A 16,543-nucleotide genomic window follows, 5' to 3' on the forward strand; every position below is an offset into this window, starting at 1 on the left:
TTATTATTAACAAAAAAATGCAGTGATTCAGATTAAAATAAAGACAATGAAAGTGCAAATTTGGTTTAAAGGTTCCAAAAGACTGCAATCCCATTTGTAAAAATAGTTTGTAATAAATAGTTAAATGTAAGCAAGCATTATAAATGCTGTTCTGTTTTTGACTGCCTCCCCCCTCCCCTGCACATCGGAGGGTCTGCGGTGGAAGTGGTCTCCAGCTACAGGTACCTGGGCGTCCACATCTCTGACGACCTCACCTGGAGCACCAACACTTCCTGCCTGATTAAGACGGCACACCAGCGCCTCTATTTTCTCAGGAGGTTGAGGCGCGCCGGACTGGGGAGCTCAGTCCTGACATCCTTCTACAGATGTGTGGTCGAGAGCGTCCTGTGCTCTTGCATCACTGTGTGGCACGGCAGCTGCTCTGCAGCAGAGAAGAAAGCTCTGCAGAGGGTGGTGAAAGCTGCACAGAAGACTGTGGGACACAGTCTATCCACCACCACGGACATTTACACCTCCAGATGCAGGAAAAGGGCCACCTGCATCAGGAAACACCCCACTCACCCCGCACACACACTGTTCGTCCCGCTCCCCTCAGGCAGGAGGCTACGGAGCATTAAGAGCAGGACCACCAGACTGAGGAACAGCTTCTTCCCGGAGGCTGTGAGACTCTCGAACGCTGAAAGACCTCCGTAGCCCCCATCCCCCTGCCGCCCCTCCAACAGCCACCCACGGACACACCTGCACAGACTGCAGTTTGTTTTGCACTGTCACTTTAACTCCATTTGCACACTACCTCAATTCATTGCTGTTAAATTCTATGTTGACACTTTACCGCCTATATTTATACATTTTTTTATACCTGCTATTTTGTATAATACTTGGAAAGCTAATTTTTATTCTATATTCTATATTTATACTTTTTTTTTTTGTTTGTTTGTTTCTTTACTTATGGCTTGAATCGGGACCAGAGTAACCAATTTCGTTCCTTCCCATGTACCAACATGTGTCGTAATGACAATAAAGAATCCTTGAATCCTTGAATCCTTGACTCTGTGTGATCTACACTCCGTCCAGCAGGAGGCAGGTTTTATTGATTTAACGTTGAATCAAATCCAATTGACATCATAATCTCTTGATCCACACTCCAGTCCAGTTGGTGGTGGTAATGCAGCTCTAAGCTGGTTTACCAAGCGCCATCAAGACAAAAGAAGAAGAAGAAGCGGCTCCATTGATTGGTTATTTTAAGCAAGGAAGTTTGCCGGCGTGGAGGGCGAGCTCACTCACATTGGCGTCTCCCCGTACTCTCCTGTTAACCTTCCCGCTTCTGCGCAGCTCGACCCGGCTAAAGCCATCTAGCCTGCCCCCCCTGCGTGTCTACTTGCCCCCTTGAGAGCAGCATGTCTGACTACGGCGCTCTGCCATCTAACGGAGTCGGCGATGGGATGAAAAAGGACGCGTTTGCAGATGCAGTACAACGAGCCAGACAGGTACCTCGAGTGCTCGGCTACAGGAGAAGAAGAGCTAGTTAGCTGGTGGGAAGCGGCGGCTAGCTTAATTACCCATGACGCTAGCTTTAGTTTACAAGCTAGCTGTTAGCAGTTAGCTGTGCCATTCATTTGTCACACACGCTCACCAGGTCGAAGAGATTAATTGAAAATGTTGGCGGGGAGAGTGAGTAGAAACACCGAAGTAGGCCAGTCTTTCGTTTAAATACAACAATTTGTCGCTTCCGGCATCCTGTAAGTGGACTTTAGCTAAGTTAGCTAGTTACTATAGTTAACGGTAATCTGATACTGAAGATTCATTATGTATGAAACTTAATTCGTGGTATATTCAATAATAAACGTCGAATAAGCATTATTGCCAATGAAGACATCCGTCTCTTTGTTTTGATAACGAACGGTAGAAATAATAATGTTTTATTTACTGAAAGAAAACGTTTGTAGAGTTTGAGTTCTCGTCGCTTAAGGCTTGTAGCATTTAAGCTAACGATTGCTTTCGTTATTAGCCTATATATATATATATATATATATATATATATATATATTGTTTTTATTTCTTTATTGGTGAATATAAATGTAAAAAAGACACAATTTGTTTGAGGAACTGCTCTAAACACCCCGATATATTTAGTCACTGTGTTTTAATACAAAGGGAAGTTGCTAAAAGTAGTAGAAATGGGAGGTTAGTATTGAGATAAAAAAAATAAAGTGATGTGATATGAAATTTATCAAAATACTTTTTCCAGTTTCATAATTATTACCATGATCATCGACCACCTTTACAAAAATGTTGATCTTTGTAACTCCAGTCCCTTGTTTTGCAATTAAGTTATGCCATCCTCTTTTGGTGCTCTCTTGAATTGATTATTTTATTTGTACTAAATCCTAACTATACAACGGCACACGGTTGAGACGTCAGTTGCTGCTCAAATTAATGCTGAAACATCTCTGTAATCATGCATGTCTAATTCGGTGTTCGCTTGTTTCTAGATTGCAGCTAAAATCGGTGGAGACGGTGTGCCAGCAGTGACAAACAACGGAGGACCTGAGAGTTATCCATTCCCAGCACAGAAACGGTCCCTGGAAGAAGCAGGTGGAGAATCAGAGCAAACAGCCACTTGGTCTGCATCGGATTGTCCTCAATGTAAGACTCATTTTTTCTTTTGTTTGCAGATGAGCCTGATGCCAAGAAGGTAGCATCACAGAGTGAAAGAGATTCTGCAATGTGTAAGTTTAATACACGCTGATCCAGGCACTCGCTGTGCTTAGTTTGCAACCACTCACTAGTTGTTGTTCTCATTACAGCCATTGGAGCGCAACTAGCTGCTCTGTCCCAACAAAGGTATGGGGTTATTCTTTTACATAAACACTTTTGGTGCTTCTGGTTGTGAAAGAGGTCATTTTGTTTATCACTGTTTGATGTATCGTATCATGTGTCTGCAGTGTCAGGCCCTCTACAATGACAGAAGAGTACAGGGTGCCTGATGGCATGGTCGGTCTCAGTGAGTACTTGCAGATACATTACTTAAACCATACAAATGATGCCTGTGATGCTGAGTTACATGTGTGTTAACGCTAAATTCAAAATGTCTTTGCTGTTTTCCCCAAAGTCATCGGCAGAGGAGGTGAACAGATTAATAAGATTCAGCAGGACTCTGGCTGCAAGGTCCAAATTGCGCACGGTGAGCTGTGTTTTAAATCCAAATTTGTTAAATGAACGGAGTGGATCTTCTAGCTCATTTAGGATTGATAAATATTGTCTTGTTAATTCACAGATAGCGCTGGTCTTCCTGACAGAAGTGTTTCTTTGACCGGTTCTCCAGATGCTATACAGTAAGTTCGTCTTTATAGACGCCATTAAAATTATGTATTGACAAGGTTTGGTTTCTGGATTATTTTCATTCATGGACATCTGTCAGATGATAAAAGCGAAAGAGATTGAGGGCAGGCCTCATCAAGCTACTCATCGTGTGTTAATAAAGTCTATTTTTGTGCACTTCCAGTGGTTTGTGCTGTTTTGATGAGTTTAGCTTCTATGGTTGCTCTTCCTCTCAGTCTGTGTCCAAATCATCCTTTGTTACAATTGGTTTCTACTCTAATCGATGATTATTTTGTACACCATTAATGACAAGATAATCTGGGAAAGACAGTGGGGCTCATTGATTTATAAGTTCGCCTCAGTCATAAAAGTGTGAAAACTTGCGCAGCCAGGCAACAGGAATGAAATGTTAAGAATGTATAAGTTGTAAGAATGATTTACTAAAATGGTTAGATCTTTGTTGATATATAGTATAGCCACCTTAAACCAAGGTGTATTTCTCTGCTTTTGTAAGGAGATACTTCTTGATCTCCTAGACAGCCATGAATGAAAACCATCAATGAAAGGTATCGATGAATTTGACTGTGGGCAACTAGCAAAAAATGTTAAAATGAACCATCCCTGGATTCTCCTGTTTTCTTACTTTTTATTTTGCAAACTAGTTTACTGCTTTAAATAAAAATAATAATAATAAATAAATTTAAAAAAAACTGCCTGAGGTGACATTTTGAGTCCTCAGCTGTCAGTGTTGTTAAAGAATAAGGAGTGTTCATGTTTTGATGCCCATAATGTTTGATCCGACTGAAATCACGACGCGTGTATGCCAAAAATTGGTTATCACATTTCAGGGTATTGAAAATTTCTTCTGATTTGTGTTTTGTGTTCGAAGCGTTGCCCATTCCTAACCTCTGCATCTGTGGCATAGTGTAGCCACAGTTAAAGTTGTTCAGATAGTAGATACTCAGGAAAGTTTGAACCTCTATTTATATTGCAATGCATGTGACATTATGTGTGTTATCTTTTGTCGTTTCATCACCCTTTCATCATTTGACTTTGCTAAGGAGAGCCAAGGCACTTATAGATGACATCGTATCGAGGGGTCACGAGTCAACAAATGGTCAGTCGGGTTCCATGCAAGAGATGATCATCCCTGCGGGCAAGGCTGGCCTGATTATTGGCAAAGGAGGAGAGACTATCAAACAGCTCCAGGTGAGACTCACAGTGTACCAGTGCACCTTAAATGATCACCTGATTCAAGCTGTTTGTACTGTACAGATGTTAAAAAGAAAATCAGAAAATGATGGTTGGTTTGTAAATCTTCCTAGCCTCCCAGCTAATGGTAGCTTCTTTGGTTTCCCAAAGTTATATCCTTTTCTGTGGCTGTAGCTGGCCATTGGTTGTAGTCTTTGTGGTGTGTTGAAGTGCAACTTTTAATCCAGACACAGGCAACGTGAGGTGAAATCACAGTCAGCCTTAACTGCCGGTAGATCTTTGTTTACGCTTTGGTGCATTCATACCTTAACATTCTTGTGAACTAAGGTTAATCTGCCATGTGTTTGTAATAATGCTGTATATCTTGTCTGCTTACTCCTAGGAGCGAGCTGGAGTTAAAATGATTCTTATTCAAGATGGATCTCAGCCACCCAACATAGATAAACCTCTACGCATCATTGGAGACCCCTATAAAGTGCAGGTACTCTTTGGGGGCAGTGGAGATGATTTCTATTAAGTTAAATAGAAATAACTGCTAAATCAACTCATTTGCATCTTTCTTTGTGCTTCTGTAGCAAGCAAAGGACATGGTTAATGAGATTCTACGAGACAGGGATAACGCTGGATTTGGAGACAGGACTGAATATGGATCGAGGATGGGAGGAGGAGGAGGTGGCGGCGGCAGCGGCGGCGGCGGCATTGATGTAAGTAATGCGTGTGTTTAAAATATAAACTGCTTAGTTGAGGTGGTATTCAGTAGTTGCTACATTAATTTATTTTTTTTATGCTACAGATAGCTGTACCCCGACAGTCTGTGGGAGTTGTGATTGGTCGTAACGGGGAGATGATCAAGAAGATTCAGAGCGACGCTGGAGTGAAGATACAGTTTAAACCAGGTAAAACTCCAAACATTTTTGAAATACTAAACTGAATGTAGTTTAATTATTACATTTCATGAATATGATCAAATTGAGTCAAAAATTGCCAGTATATATTGTTCCAAAGTTCTGCTCTCCTTCAGTTTCATCTGTCTGTGTTCCTTGTCCCCATTTTATCCCTCATCAATTGACTGAACTATCCTTTTGTCATGTCTTACAGATGATGGTACAGGTCCTGATAAGATTGCCCATATAATGGGTCCACCAGACCAGTGTCAGCATGCTGCCTCAATCATCACTGACCTGCTACAGAGCATCCGTGCCCGAGAAGAGGGTGGTCAGGGGGTAAGTAGAGTAAGGCAGGCAGATGGTTTCTATGTAGATGAAGGAGAAAATGTTAAAACACCTGGCATGTGTTGTGTTTTCATCTATAGGGCCCTCCAGGTCCAGGTGCAGGGTTGCCGCCCGGTGGTCGAGGGCGAGGTAGAGGTCAGGGGAACTGGGGTCCTCCTGGGGGAGAGATGACCTTCTCTATTCCTGCTCACAAATGTGGGCTTGTCATCGGCAGAGGAGGCGAGAACGTCAAGTCCATCAACCAACAAACTGGTGCGTTTGTGGAGATATCTCGTCAGCCACCTCCAAATGGTGACCCAAACTTTAAACTGTTCACCATCCGAGGGTCACCACAACAGATTGATCACGCAAAGCAGCTTATAGAAGAGAAGATAGAGGTATGTCAAGTGACTCGGGAAGCAGAGATGGAATACACACTTCAAGTTGCTGTCAACATACCCATCAAGTGATTCATTGTGGTTTTTTGCCCCTCAGGGTCCGTTGTGTCCGGTGGGTGGTGGTCCTGGTCCAGGAGGCCCAGGCGGTCCAATGGGTCCTTATAATCCCAACCCTTACAGTGCAGGGCCCCCTGGTGGAGCACCCCAGTAAGTTCAAATGTTTGAATGCACTAATGCTACATTTTAATTGAGGTGACACAAATAAGTCAATTGTGTTTTTAAACTGTCCTGTCCCTGTCTGCAGTGGAGCTGCACCTGGTGGTCCCCAGTACTGTCCTCAGGGTTGGGGAAATACCTATCAGCAGTGGCAAGCGCCAAGTCCACATGACCCAAGTGAGTATCTAATTTTGTGCACTCACTGAAACTAACATGAACAGCATAGGTGAGAATTCACTTGTTGTTGTTGTTGTTGTTTTATCTGTTTTTTCCTTCTTTTCATTAGATAAGGCAGCAGCAGACCCCAATGCAGCATGGGCAGCCTACTACGCACAGTACTATGGTCAGCAGCCAGGTGGTGCCATGGCAGCCCAGGCTCCAGGAGCCGCTGCAGCAGCACCACCAGGAGACCAGAGCCAAGCAGCACAGACTTCAGGTGGTCAGCCAGACTACACTAAGGCTTGGGAGGAGTACTATAAGAAGATGGGCATGAGTGAGTTGGACCTAATGACACAAAGTGCAAAATCATTACACTGGGGGCTTAGAAATACAAGATTTTGTCCGTCAATATTTTGACTTTCCAACTTGTGTTTTCTGCAGCCCAGCAAGCTGGAGGAGCAGCAGCAGCTCCAGGAACAGCAGCAGCAGCAGCAGCAGCAGCCACCACAGCAGCAGCTGCAGCCGGTGGCCAGCAGGACTACAGCGCAGCCTGGGCTGAGTACTACAGACAGCAGGCCGCCTACTATGGACAGGCAGGACAGGCTCCTGGACAGGCAGCTGCTCCACAGCAGGGACAACAGGTATTTATAAAGAATTTGGCTACATACTGCATACTATATATATTTGGCAGGTGTACACTTAAGACAAAAGTGACAGAATTTTAATATTTCTTTACAAACAAAAACTAACACCATCACATCGTGTCTGTGATGTCTTTTCAGGCGCAGTAAACGAGTGGCTCGGTCTGCTGAATGGATGTGATGGATCTCTCAACTTGTTTTTTTTTTTTTGTTTGTTTTTGTTTTCGCTTTGGCTTTAAAGGGATAGCTCAGTTTCTCTGATGTGAAGCTGTATGAGGTACTTTCCATAGATCATGCATTACCTACAGTAGATGCTGGTCGGCACGCCCCACAGTTGGGAGATTACCAGCATGAATGCCAAACCTAAAAAAATCAATGCCAGTTTAAAGTGTTTGCTACTTTAGAATATTATCACCAGAGAACTGAAGCTCTTTTATTGATCTATTCTCTTTTCATCGCAGAACAGAGAAGGTGCTGGTCTACCACTGTCGCGTTTGGTTAATTTGTTTCTGTTATTGTATGAGCGGTGTGTTGATGCTTCAGTTCACATTTCAGTTAACGCGTGAAAACACCAAAATAACAAAGCAGAGGGAAGACCAACAACTCCTGTGTTCTGTGAGATAAAATAGCTGTCGTATATGGTCTAGTGGCTTTGAAGAAAGCTACATAAAAGCTTTAGTTCTTTAAAAGTTAAGCTGTGGTAATATCCTAATTCCTAAAGAATGGCAGACTCTGAAACTGGTGTTTTATGTTTTGATCCTGAACCGTCCAGCGCAGTTTGTCTTTGTGCCGACACACCTGTGAGTGATGCACTGTGGATAAGTACCTCACACAACCCAGCTTCAAAGAAACAAACTATCTCATTAATAAGCTATGGCAATGGTTATTCATCCACAAAGCCGTTTTCTATTCCCACCTTCAGGTTTGTGCTTCAAGGTCAAAACTGAAGACAGAAGAGAACACATTTTGCCCATGCATTGAATATTAACCAGGGTAATTATTTAGTGCTTTGTTCAGTTTGTCACATTGAACTCACACACAGTTTATGATCCATCTCTTTATGTTTTTTTAAATGTGAAATAATTAGCATATTTGCTTGCAAGCTAGCACAACAGCATCTCAACACTGATTCATATTTAAGTGGTTTTCCCCTTCAGTTTCCTGAGGGTAAAAACTGTCTAGCAGTATTTTGAATATATTCAAAGATTATGTTTGTATGAAAGAAAATTGGAACGTTTTTGGTCTTTCTTGTTCCTGGTAATTTTTTAAACTTCATTTTAAAAAAAAAAAAAAAAAACATCATTCCCAGTGTTTAAGTTGGAGGTGTATTTCTCCCTGCTGTGTCATGAATTATTTTCAGTTTTATCCTTTTGTAATTATTTTCCTTAAGGGGGTCCTGTGTGTGTCTGTATACAGTGTATGCTTCTGAACAGAGTTAGTTGGTTGTAATAGCACCAACCTCTCCTACAGTACGTAGGTATGGTTGTGTGTGTGTGAGTATGTATGTATGTATGAGTGCCCTCTTATTTCACTTCTGCATCTTGACTGTTGAAAGATACTTTTTGTTCTGATAGGGTTATGTTAATGTTTGCTGATTTTTTTTTTATGTTATTTTTTTACAGCTTGTTTTTAAATACTTAAATAAAAACATTCAAATTATCACTATCATTTGTGATCATTGGCAAAGTTGTGTTTAGCAGATAGAAGTTTACCAATTTAAAGCCATGACTGAAGAAATATAAATTAAACTCATTATTTGATTATTCTACGTTATATTTCTGTTGTGGAAAATGACCCTGATTAAAACACGCGTCTTTTGTGGTGGCTCCCCGCAGTAATGTCACCTGTGTCCTACCTTTGTTTTGGTTTTGATGGATGTTTGCATAGGCGAGTGGGTCCGCACCATTCCCACGCTGGCGCACACCTGCGATGCGGCAGGTCGGCGGGGTCGGTCTATAAAAGTCTGTGTCTCTGCTTGACGCATGCAATAATAATTATTAAATGTATAATACGTTTTCAGTTAAAGAGTTGGCAGACAATTTCGTTTAATGGGAAAATAAACCTCGATCGCTGTGACGGGTCCTCCGCTCCGTTCAAGAGACACGGTCCTCCCCCCGCCGCTCGTCATCACGCCTCCACTGGCTGTAGCAAAAGAAGCGCACCCACAGAGGGCATCCTCGTGCAGCTTGTGAACCAATCGGGACGGTCCTGACTGCAACAGGGGACAACAGTTCAGAGGGAGATGGCGCCCAGCTCGAAATCTGAAAAGGGCGATAGCAAACAGAAAACCCAAAGAAAACACAAAGACCATGTCGTGAAGCTTCTCATGCGTGGGAAGGTAGATATGAATCCACAAAATGTGTGGCATGAAAGAGAGGTTACGAAATAACGGGGGACATCTAAGTAAAGGCCTCCCTGTCTTCAGGACCTTCGGAGGCTAGCTAGTAGCTAGCTGCTAAGTTGCTCGACGGCTAAGTAATTAATAGCTAACGGCTGTTTGGTGGCTAATTTGTTAATTATGAAAACTATGACAACACCGACCCTATTCTGCATTTTGTCGATGTTTCTCGGCATTTCTTTGGTTTGCTAATAGACTCAGATTTCTTTTTGTTTAACTGAACGATGTTAACGTGCTAGCTACTAAAGCTTTTGATAAATACCTGTTACATTGCTGAGCTTTAACGTTACAATACTAAAGGGTTTCAGCTTTGGTTGGTGCTGAAATGAACAACTCTTCACAGCCGTACAGCGTCTGGTACTCATATTTAATGTCAGCTTCTTTACTTCACAAACAGCTGATGTAGTGTTTGTCCAAAGCCATTTGATATTCAACTGTATTACTGCGTTAGGCATTAAACGAAATAAGCCACTTTTCTTAAGAGTCATTAACACATTTTCGTGCTTCATATGATTCTATATTTTACCCCTGTCTCCTCTCTTGTCTCTTCTGCAGCTGTCAGGACAGTTTTCACAGCGCATGTTCAGGAAGCTGCCACCCAGAGTGTGTGTCCCTTTAAAGAACATTGTCAGCGAGGAGTTCCTGAGAGCAGGGTTTGTGTTGTGTTTACTAGACGGATTTGTTGTTATTAAGCACTGTACTGCATTGCACTACATGTTGCCACAGTGACTAGTTTTCACACACAGTGGTATCGGGATCAGTGAATCAGGACTGTTGATGCTTGATACCTCACCTCGGGACGTCTGCCCACACAGTGCCAGTATTTTTAGCCAGGTATAATTGTGGGCTAAAAGCTGCCCACTTTAGCCCTATTAGCTTGTGACTAGTTACTGCTGACCGAGGAGAATCGGCCATGTCCGCAATTTGTAAAGTAAAAATTACACTGCAAAACTTCCTCGGGTAATTACTAATGCTGTGCTAATAGCGCTTTTAACAGAATATGATAAATGTGGAAACACAATCAGTGTTATGGGGAGTTTAAGAGATATGTCACCTCATAACTTATTCCCATTTTTCTTTATAGGGATAGTCTCTGTGTCAATGCTGTTCCAGTATTATTCAACCTGTTCTTTAACATTTTTTCGTTTCAGACATATTTTTCTTGGCTTTACCAAATGTGGCCGCTATGTGCTATCTTACACCAGCGACTGTGGAGAAGATGATGATTTCTCGTTCTATACCTACCATCTCTATTGGTGGGAGTTCAACCTGCACAGTAGACTCAAACAGGTAAATGGACGGACATTTGTCAGGACCTTAAATGTAATGCTAAACTAGATGTTCTCGTAAGGACTAGAACTAAACAACTTATTTATAGATGTCTCGTTCTTTGTCTCATTTTGTCTCCGTTTCTTCAGGTCCATCATGTGCGACTATTTGCAGGAGAAGAAATCTACAGTGACCTGTACCTCACTGTTTGTGAGTGGCCAAACGACCACTCCAAAATTGTCATCTTTGGCTTTAAGTAAGGAATAGTAAACACATCAATCAACAACCTTATGAATTTCTTCCAGTTTTAGCCAGAATAATGTTATTGCAGTGTTTCATGTGTAATCTTTTGTGTGTGTTTCTGCCCAGTACACGTAGTTCAAGCTCTGTACTGATGAACTTAATGATGAGTGATGAGAACAACAGAGACATCTACATCACCATAGCCTCTATGCCTCCTCCTAAACCCTGCTCTTACTGCTGTCCAGTTCCCTCAGTCTCCACCATACGCACAGGTAAACACACACATCTACTACTTTATTACTCTCACTGCCTTTGCCTCCCTCTCTCGCTCATCCAGCCTCGTTCTTTTCTCTCCACAGGAAGTGGCGAGTGTCTAGAACATGGATATGTGCTTAACAGCAGGTACCAGGTGGTTTATCCGTTCCCCACATTTCAGCCAGCTTTCCAGCTGAAGAAGGACCAGGTCATCTTGTTGAACACTAGCTACTCTCTGGTGGCCTGTGGCATCTCACTCTGCCCAGGTAAAACGCACGGACACAAATAGCAGAACCAGCATGTTACTTTTCTTTTTCATGCCTGGTTTTCAGACTGTGGATGTGAGATCATCATATGAAGAATACGCTTGTCTTTTTATATATTTATTTTATTTTTTAATCAATGTGAATATGCCCCTTTGCGGTATTTATAGTGGTGCGTTCACAGTTCTGAGGAGGTTACATTGTTCCACCAGGCATACAAAGCATGAACATACTGTTATGTGTTGGGTTTTTTGATCTGATCCCTAAATTACGTTTAAGTATTCGCATTATGTGTTTTTGAGTTCTGTTTCTCTCTCTCTTGCAGGTGAGCAGGGTCAGTCATCACAGATTCTTTACACTAAGAGAGCAGCTCCATCAAGTCCAGCGTCTTCATCTTTTTCCTCCACCTCCTTGGCCTCTTCTTCCTCTCTACCTCAGGGATCTCCCGAAAATCAGCCGCCACCTAGCAGGCCTACTCTGATCCCCTCATCTCCTAGCCATTCACAAGCAGCCATGCGAGCCAGGGAGTTTGCTGCTGACCTCTTCAGGCGAGCCCAGGGAGGAGGAGTGAAAGAAAGTGAGGTCCAAGGAAGCAGGAGAACAGCTGATGGTGGTGAAAAAGATGCAGTGCAAGGAGACAAAGGGACTGATGCGGAGACTCCCAGAGAGGAGGAGGATTGTAAAGAGTGGAGGGTGGAGGAGCAACGGACTAGTTTACTGCTAGCATCAACATCAGGTGGGAGCCCCGGACTCCCACAGTGCTCTGAACTAGTGATGTCTCCTGCCTCTTCTTCCTCTTCACCACCATCCACTCCAACCCAGTCCACATGTCAGGAAGTCAACCCCAACGAGCCTGGATATGTCAACTACTCACGCTTGCACTATCGCCTACCACAGCCCGGGGCAGCAGAGCAGAGCGCAGGAGGTTAGAGATCATGAAAGTAAAAGCTTGAATCACGTCCTGTAAGAAGTTGTTGACCAGCGTTTCCCTGTCGTTTCTCCCCCTAGGTTATGAAGACGATAAAGTCCAGTTACCTTTCACAGTCACTGATCTGAAAGGACGAAACCTGCAGCTGGTTACTGGGCCATACAATGGACAGGTATGTGTTTGTACTAGAGTATCTGTGAGTGTAAATTCAGAAAAATTAGGAACTATGGAGGTAGTTAAGAGTAACTATTCAATTTCAAGTTATCCTGGAAATATTCCATACTTGATTGTTTTCTGTATGTTGCAGTTTCACACTTTCCAACGTTATTAAACATGTGGACTTGGAACAACTGTCTTCAGAGTGTTAATGTTAGAGGAGAGTTTAACTGGCTGACAGTGTATTAGTAAAACATACCGAAGACGGCATAGCCACTGATAATCAATAATCCACTCAATGTGCTGACGTTAGAACACTGCATCAACTTGGTTTGATCTGATTTAATTACTGGATTACACAGTTAGAAAAGGTGTGTTTTAACGTGCATTAAGCACTGTAATTTGTGAACGTCTGAGAATATTGGTATTGTGGCATCAGACTCAATGAAAAATATACATTGACATATCTTTTTGAAAACTTGCTTTCACTTTGACAATATCCGGTTCTGGGTACGTGATTATGTCTGTGTTACATGTTAGTGTAACTGTAAAACAGGATGCACACAGTCCTACACAACCCTGCATTAATAAAGTTGTTTCCCGTTGACACTGCTAGTGCATTTTGTTTAAGTTTTACCTCTTCTCTTCTTCTTGCAGAGTGTGTGTGTGGAGCAGTTGACCTTGGACTTTGAGTATCTTATCAATGAGGTGATCAGGAGCGATGCTGCCTGGGCCCCACAGTTCTGCTCCTTTAGTGACTATGATGTGGTTATACTAGAGGTCAGTGCACACACACACACACACACATAATTATACACTCAAACCATGTCTTATTGACTTTCAATCTATTCTTTATTACACCTGACACTTAACTGCAGCCTATATGGCCTCTTCATGCCAGTGAAATGTCCAGGGTGCCCAGCTAGTGTTTTATTATGAAGGCAGTTGTGTCTGACATCTGTAGCTGAGGCATTATGTCTTTGTCGTGTCTGTCCAGATGTTTCAAATCATTGTCTGATTACGACACAAAATTCCACACAAAGATGTGATGACATTTTACGTGTAAATAGTCAGCTTTACTGTCATAACGTCCTGCAAAAATACTTCATTATTCTCAGACAAGGATATAGACTACAACCACAAGGCTGTAATTCTAGAGTATGGCAAATGACAAATTTAATTCATTATGTACCTGCAGGATTTGGGTTTAATCTAATTTATTTTTTCTGATATTGTACTTGAAACGTCCAGTATGCCATGAACAAGTTGTAGTAGTCAACAAAAACCACTCTATAGCTGTTGACTGTAGAACAGTAGGTCTCTTGAAAAGACATGAGCCACATTATGAGAGAAATGAACCATAATCTATGTTGTTGATTTAATACACAGCTCTTTAATTTCATGTGTTTGATACCATATAAAAACCTGTAAATAAAGACCGCTTTGCACATCAACATGGAAACTGTCTGTTGTGTTTCAGGTGTGTCCTGAAACAAACACTGTGATGATCAACATTGGTCTGCTGCTACTGGCATTCTCCAGTTCAGATGAGGAGCACTGCAGGTACTTGTCCTCCACTCTGCTGATTACCTTTATTAACTCAAAGACTACTCCAGACTCCCTCCTCACCCTTCCCCTCCCTTCCTTCCTGTATCTCCCACTTGTTTTTGATAGACTATGTGTATTTGTTTTTCTTTTGTCCACACGCATTGTGATTTTTTTTTTGTGTGTGTGTTTTCAGGCCGAACACGTACCATTCCAACCTGCAGGTTAGCTGGGACCTTAACACAGGTGTGTGTTGTACTGTGGGTGTTGGTGATCTAACTGAGGTCAAGGGTCAGACCAGGTAAGCAACTGCTGAGTCCCCTCTCTCACATGCATACGTAAACACATAAGCATACACACACACACACACACACACACACACACACACACATGCCGTGTTGTGTTGTGTTTAAAATGTGTGTTTCTCTGTCAGTGGGAGTGTGTGGAGTTCTTACAGGAAGTCCTGTGTGAACACGGTGATGAAGTGGCTGGTGCCAGAGAGCAGCTCCCGCTACATCAATCGCATGACCAACGAAGCTCTGCACAAAGGTGAGTTCATTTCTGTTTTGTTAGAACAGCACGTCATTTGTTAATTAAGTTCACTTTAAATGTGCTGGTAGGAAGTTACCTCAGGACGGGTTCAATCTAGATGTTACCCTCTATTTCTTGTGTGTACACAAAGCTAAGCTACTAGATATAATTGTCAGGAGCTACAGTCGCAGTTTCAGTTTGAAACTAACATAATGTTGTAATAACTGACGCCACCTCTGACCCCTTCCATGTTATTTTCTTAGTGAACCCATTACTGGAAATACTTTTGATTTGTGTTGGCGTAAACTAGTACAAAATATAATTCAAATCTTATCTCTTCTTCTCACCTGTAGGCTCGTCTCTGCAAGTGCTGGCAGACAGTGACCGATGTACCTGGATCGTGTTATGAAGAAAGAGGAGGGCAGAAACAAGAGCACACATACACGTTAACATGGCCTCATGTATGGATTCTGGAGCTCGTCCTTAATAAGAGCAAAGCTGCACACGTTCAGAGGTGTCATGGAATTAAAACGTGTGTCAAATTGATACGGGACTAAAAACGCTCCGGATGAAATACTATAAAGAAGAAGTTGTATAGGTGTTGGTTTTTTGCAACTGTGTACTGTATTAATTTCAGCCACCAAAACCAAGACCTGGACTGAACAAAGATGACTTTTTGTTTTTATACTTTCTTTTTGTAGTGTTGCAGTTGTTGGTAACTAAATGTCTGCCATATCTTTACCTGTGTGATATTGACATGGTGATGTGTATGGATGTATACCGTTAGTGTAATGTTTCTGAACAAGTTGTTTCTGTTTCAGTCTAGACCAGTTCAGTCTAGCTGTGATGATTTATAGGGCTGCAGTATTTAAAAGGAGACAGCGTAAGCTCAGTACTGCTTCACTACTTTCTGTCTTTTCTTTAAAACCTATTCTGGAAGTAAGAATGTTCTACTGGGATATTTTGTTAAAATAAAACATTCAAAAGCATTTTGAGTCTTGTGTTCAGAACTGTTTGGACGTAGCATCTAGTAACGGTCCGCAGTGAAAATGGAGAACCCCACAAGTTGTCACAAGACCCTGAAAGAGTGCTCAGTAGGTTTAGCAATGCAGCCCTCACATAGTGCATTCTTCTTTCATGCAATGTTAACCTTTAAGGTTTGGAGATTCAGGTGTGCATGATGAACTTGCATCATTCTAACTCAAGATATTTTTTTAATACTCCAACCAGGTACTCTGCAGTTCCCACAAGCCCCAACAGTATAAGCACCTGCCTAGTATTGTGTCGGCCCAGTTTTTGAGACTTATGCAGCCCTGACCCACTGATGCATGGACTCTGCTGGACCTCTGAAAGTGTGCTGTGGATACTTGCACCAAGAAGTTAGCAGCAGATCCTTTTAAGTCCTATGGATCTGACTTGTTTGTCCAGCACATCCCACAGATTGGATTCAGACCTGAAAAATGTGGATGCAAAGTCAACACCTTGAACTTGTTATGTTCCTCAGACCATTCCTCTACCAGTTTTTTCTACTTTTCTACTCCCAGATAAAGAAGACAGGGTTCATCCGACCAGGCGTCCATTGCTCTGTGGTCCGGTTCTGATGTTCACGTGTCCATTGTACATGCTTTCATCAGTGGAGTGTCAGCATGATCACCCTGACTGGTCTGTAGCTACACAACCCCAGATCAGTGGAACATGCATCAGGCTGTATTTTCCTTAATTATAAAAGTTATTTAATTAAAACCAGCTCCCTAATTCTGTAGACATTATTTCATGTCAAGGACTCACCGACTGGTG

The 16,543-nt window shown here is 42.3% G+C and overlaps 2 protein-coding genes across 2 annotated transcripts; both read left to right on the forward strand.

Annotated features, from left to right (window-relative positions):
- Positions 1-1,184: 1,184 nt before the first annotated feature.
- On the forward strand, positions 1,185-8,811 carry khsrp (KH-type splicing regulatory protein). The gene is made up of 18 exons (XM_084573724.1): positions 1,185-1,487; positions 2,493-2,595; positions 2,676-2,729; positions 2,808-2,844; positions 2,946-3,004; positions 3,113-3,184; positions 3,278-3,335; positions 4,383-4,530; positions 4,916-5,014; positions 5,109-5,237; positions 5,327-5,429; positions 5,632-5,756; positions 5,846-6,142; positions 6,240-6,349; positions 6,447-6,535; positions 6,645-6,851; positions 6,959-7,158; positions 7,300-8,811. The coding sequence occupies exons 1-18, from the start codon at positions 1,398-1,400 to the stop codon at positions 7,306-7,308; spliced, it is 1,989 nt and encodes a 662-aa protein (XP_084429850.1). The 5' UTR covers positions 1,185-1,397; the 3' UTR covers positions 7,309-8,811.
- Positions 8,812-9,346: 535 nt separating this feature from the next.
- dcaf15 (DDB1 and CUL4 associated factor 15) lies at positions 9,347-15,751 on the forward strand. Its single transcript, XM_084560280.1, has 13 exons — positions 9,347-9,496; positions 10,112-10,209; positions 10,708-10,846; positions 10,975-11,081; positions 11,195-11,340; positions 11,428-11,589; positions 11,912-12,511; positions 12,595-12,686; positions 13,328-13,450; positions 14,151-14,233; positions 14,412-14,516; positions 14,649-14,764; positions 15,100-15,751. Exons 1-13 carry the CDS (start codon positions 9,401-9,403, stop codon positions 15,153-15,155), a joined length of 1,923 nt encoding a protein of 640 aa, XP_084416406.1. The 5' UTR covers positions 9,347-9,400; the 3' UTR covers positions 15,156-15,751.
- Positions 15,752-16,543: the final 792 nt, after the last annotated feature.

Source organism: Chelon labrosus (genome assembly GCF_963514085.1).
Source record: "Chelon labrosus genome assembly, chromosome: 2".
Lineage (NCBI taxonomy): Eukaryota > Metazoa > Chordata > Actinopteri > Mugiliformes > Mugilidae > Chelon > Chelon labrosus.

Bases quoted from the DNA above. Each gene is read 5' to 3' on its own strand.
- khsrp (XM_084573724.1), top strand. From the start codon at position 1,398: ATGTCTGACTACGGCGCTCTGCCATCTAACGGAGTCGGCGATGGGATG. The intron at 3,185-3,277 runs GTGAGCTGTGTT...GTTAATTCACAG, and splicing joins CAAGGTCCAAATTGCGCACG to ATAGCGCTGGTCTTCCTGAC. The intron at 3,336-4,382 runs GTAAGTTCGTCT...GACTTTGCTAAG, and splicing joins GGTTCTCCAGATGCTATACA to GAGAGCCAAGGCACTTATAG.
- dcaf15 (XM_084560280.1), top strand. From the start codon at position 9,401: ATGGCGCCCAGCTCGAAATCTGAAAAGGGCGATAGCAAACAGAAAACC. The intron at 9,497-10,111 runs GTAGATATGAAT...TCTCTTCTGCAG, and splicing joins AGCTTCTCATGCGTGGGAAG to CTGTCAGGACAGTTTTCACA. The intron at 13,451-14,150 runs GTCAGTGCACAC...GTTGTGTTTCAG, and splicing joins ATGATGTGGTTATACTAGAG to GTGTGTCCTGAAACAAACAC.